Raw genomic sequence first — 3,433 nt, 5'->3', positions numbered from 1 at the left:
TATTAAGTGGCCATATTGGGTCCGCCATTTAAAAATTTTTTAAATCTGACATCAAATTTGGATTCAGCGACCCCAAAAATCCCCGAGTACCGAATTTAGAACGAATCGAATCAATTTTAAATTTTTCCGCCATATTGAGTCCGCCATTTTGAATTTTTAAAATCTCACATCAAATTTGGATTCAGCGACCCCAAAAACCTTTAATATGATGATATAAAATTTTTTTGGAAACTTTTTTTTTTTTACCGTTTTGGGCCCACAAACGATTTTTCTACTATAGACTGCGAAGGAGTTAAAAAAATATTTTACACTCAACTAAGACAAAGTAGAAAAAAACAATATTTATTAATTAATGAATTCATTAAAATAATATTACCGATATTATTAAAAATTTATAAACTTCGATTCACAATTTTGAGATAAATAATTAAATTAATTAAGTATTTTTTTATTTTATTTTTCAGGCATTATTTAATTATTAAATGGATTTTGTGAAACATTAATTTTTTAAGAAATTGCAGAGCAAAAATTTCATCTATTTAAAATTGTGTTCCTAAAAATAAGGATAAGTATAGGAAATAATAAAAATTGTTAATTTAGGCATCAGAAAATAAGAATAAAAATTTTTTATTATTCAAATTTTTTGCTGACAATAATGTCGTCAATTTGTTTCACAAAGTTGTAAAATTGGACAGACTTTTAAATAATAAAAAAATAATTGTTTTTCTTTAAGGGGTTACACCACTTTGACCGCATAAAAAAATACGCGTTGTCAAGAATTTTTTTTTTTTTTTGAAGAACGGAAATTTTTTTTACTAAAATTCAAATACGTCCTAAAATTTTTTATTATTTTCGTTTATTGGGTTTTAGGAATTTTTTTTTTATGGTTTTCAAATAAAGTTTTTGGGTATTGTTACTATGGTTTTTATAATCAACGAATCAAAATAGAAAATACATAAAAGTACGTTGTATAAAACAAAACTGGAAATATTTTTAAAATATTCAAAATTTCAAAAAATTTTTAAAAAATTTCGATAATATTGAAAAAATTATTTTCCCACGACCTGACTAGGATTAAAATTTTTCTAAAAGAAAATAGTTTTTTTTTAAAAAGTTGTTGAAAAAAATTCGACATTAAATCAGAATTTAGTTAAATATAAATTCTTCAATATATATAAAAATTCGGCTCATTATAAATCCACTTTATAAAATTAAATAATTTTTAATTCGACACCACAAATAAAAAAAATTGTCAATATCAGTATAATTTATTTATTTCAATGATAAATGTTGTATGTAAATATATTTTCAATTATTACAGAATATTTTATATTTATATATGTATTTAGAGCGTCAGAGTAAGCGTTCCTTATTTTTATAATTGATCAAAAAACAATCAATTTATTGATCATCAATTTATAATGGAATGCCATAGATGAATGAAAATACAATGTTATATCAATAATTATATATATATACAAATTGTCTCATATAGATGAAACGTCGATGGAAGAATCTGGAATGTTTTCAAAAAGAAAAATTGTCAATTGGACATATTGAGAATAAAGGAAAATCTGTATTTTTTTTACGATTTATAAATAATAATTATTTCAAGTTTTTAGTGCTTTGGACATATTATTTATATTGTATTGAAAACTTGAGGAGTTTCGTTCATCGACGGGCAAATTGTGATTGAGACTAAAATAGTCTTTTCATTGTGTTTATATTAAACGCTTATAAATGCTAATGTTCTTTCTTTCTTTTCTTTTTTTTAATATATATATATATAAATAATAAATCTTTGAGCCGAACGAGGAAGAATTATTGCAAAAATCCTCTAATTTTTTTTTTTTTTTATCAAATTTCTATTTTAGAGCTCATTATGAAATTGATTAGAGGATTATAATGGCTCAATAACAATTCGAGCTCTTTGAGCGTCATTTTGAGTTCAAAATATCCGAAGTTGATTCATCGTTTAATTGTTGAAAACAAAACTGATAATAATGATGTTCATAGTGAGTTGGTGGATTTTCCTTAAATTATTATATAAAAATGAATTTCTCCTCTTTGAATATTTATCCCATTCGTATACTTTGGATTATTTGAAAGACAGCTGCAAAAAATAATTATACATTTTATTATTATAAAATTACGATACAAAAAATTTTAACTAAAATCAATTTAAATGAAAAATTTTTCTATTTTCAAAAATAAATTGAACCACAAAAATCGAGTGATGTTTTAAAAAATATTAAAAAATGAATAAAAAAGAAAAAAAAATTTTTTTAAACATTTTGTTTTCTTTTAATATTTTTATCTTGTGAAGATATATTATTATTTGCACATTAAATAATAATAATATTAATTTTATTTAATAATAAACAAAAACTGTGAATTTGATATTACTTTACTACGAGATAAATAATAACTTAAATGTTTATTTGTTTTTTTTTTAACAACAACAATGAAATTTTTTATTTTTACAATTTCTGCTTATCAGTTCTTTCGAAATTTCCGTTATTGTAAAAAATGGTCAATAAAAAATGTTTCAAAAATAAAAAAAAAAACAAAAAATTATTAAATATATTTTTAAATTATTCAAATCATTGAACAATAATAATGAATAAAATAAATAGGAAAAAAAATATATGATAAATAATTTAAAAAAATAATATAAAGTAAAACCATTACATACCAGAACCACATACGACAAAAACGAAAAGACACAAAAGCCAAGGACCTACAGGAGATGATTCATTTAGCAATTTCTGAAAAAAAAAAATTATTTTCATTAAAACAATTTTATGAAAACTTTGAAAGAATTTGTGAAAACTTGTAAAATGTGAAAAATCTTTTATTAAAATTTAATTCGAAAAGTGAAAAACAAACGTTCCAGATGGTAGAAATTTATAACCTCCAAATATTGAAATACACAATTCAAAATTTATTTCAACTAGAAATAAAAATACATATTTGAATGTATGAGAAAAATTATAAGTCCCTTTTTTTTCTTTAATTTTGAACAATGTTAAATTTGAAGTTATAATAAAATAAATGAAATGAAATAATAAAAACTCACTGTCGATTTAGGAACGTTTCCTCGTTGGGTGATATTCTTGGTAGCCTTTTCGTTTGCAATACGCATTCTCTGTTTTGGAGCCATTGTTTTCTTTTTTGTTATTATTTAAAATTGAATAAAAATTGGCACTTGGAATGTGTGTAAAATGAAACAATGACAATTAAACTGACAGTATGTATATGCTTGATATGTCAGAAGTTAGCGGACGACAAAAATCTCGCGTCTCGTCAGCGTGGAAGTAAACCACCTTTTTCTTTTTTATCCCTACCCACTACTATAGTTCAGTCCAACGTTTTGCAACGTCAACCGAAGAATTCCAATGCGCCGTCGCAGTTGTTGTAATACAGCCACCGT

The 3,433-nt window shown here is 23.2% G+C and overlaps 1 protein-coding gene across 1 annotated transcript; it reads right to left on the bottom strand.

Moving 5' to 3' along the window:
* Positions 1-1,256: 1,256 nt before the first annotated feature.
* Positions 1,257-3,433, bottom strand: LOC127277607 (stress-associated endoplasmic reticulum protein 2). The gene is made up of 3 exons (XM_051298878.1): positions 3,080-3,433; positions 2,696-2,768; positions 1,257-2,113 (listed from the first exon to the last, which is right to left on the bottom strand). Exons 1-3 carry the CDS (start codon positions 3,161-3,163, stop codon positions 2,076-2,078), a joined length of 195 nt encoding a protein of 64 aa, XP_051154835.1. The 5' UTR covers positions 3,164-3,433; the 3' UTR covers positions 1,257-2,075.

The sequence above is a fragment of the Leptopilina boulardi genome, unplaced genomic scaffold (assembly GCF_019393585.1).
Source record: "Leptopilina boulardi isolate dan_hultmark-lab unplaced genomic scaffold, ZJU_Lbou_2.1 LbouV2_172, whole genome shotgun sequence".
NCBI lineage: Eukaryota > Metazoa > Arthropoda > Insecta > Hymenoptera > Figitidae > Leptopilina > Leptopilina boulardi.
This window is presented reverse-complemented; position numbering and strand designations above follow the sequence as displayed.

Bases quoted from the DNA above. Each gene is read 5' to 3' on its own strand.
- LOC127277607 (XM_051298878.1), bottom strand. From the start codon at position 3,163: ATGGCTCCAAAACAGAGAATGCGTATTGCAAACGAAAAGGCTACCAAG. The intron at 2,769-3,079 runs GTGAGTTTTTAT...TTTTTTTTTCAG, and splicing joins GAAACGTTCCTAAATCGACA to AAATTGCTAAATGAATCATC. The intron at 2,114-2,695 runs GTATGTAATGGT...TATTTTTTGCAG, and splicing joins TTTTGTCGTATGTGGTTCTG to CTGTCTTTCAAATAATCCAA.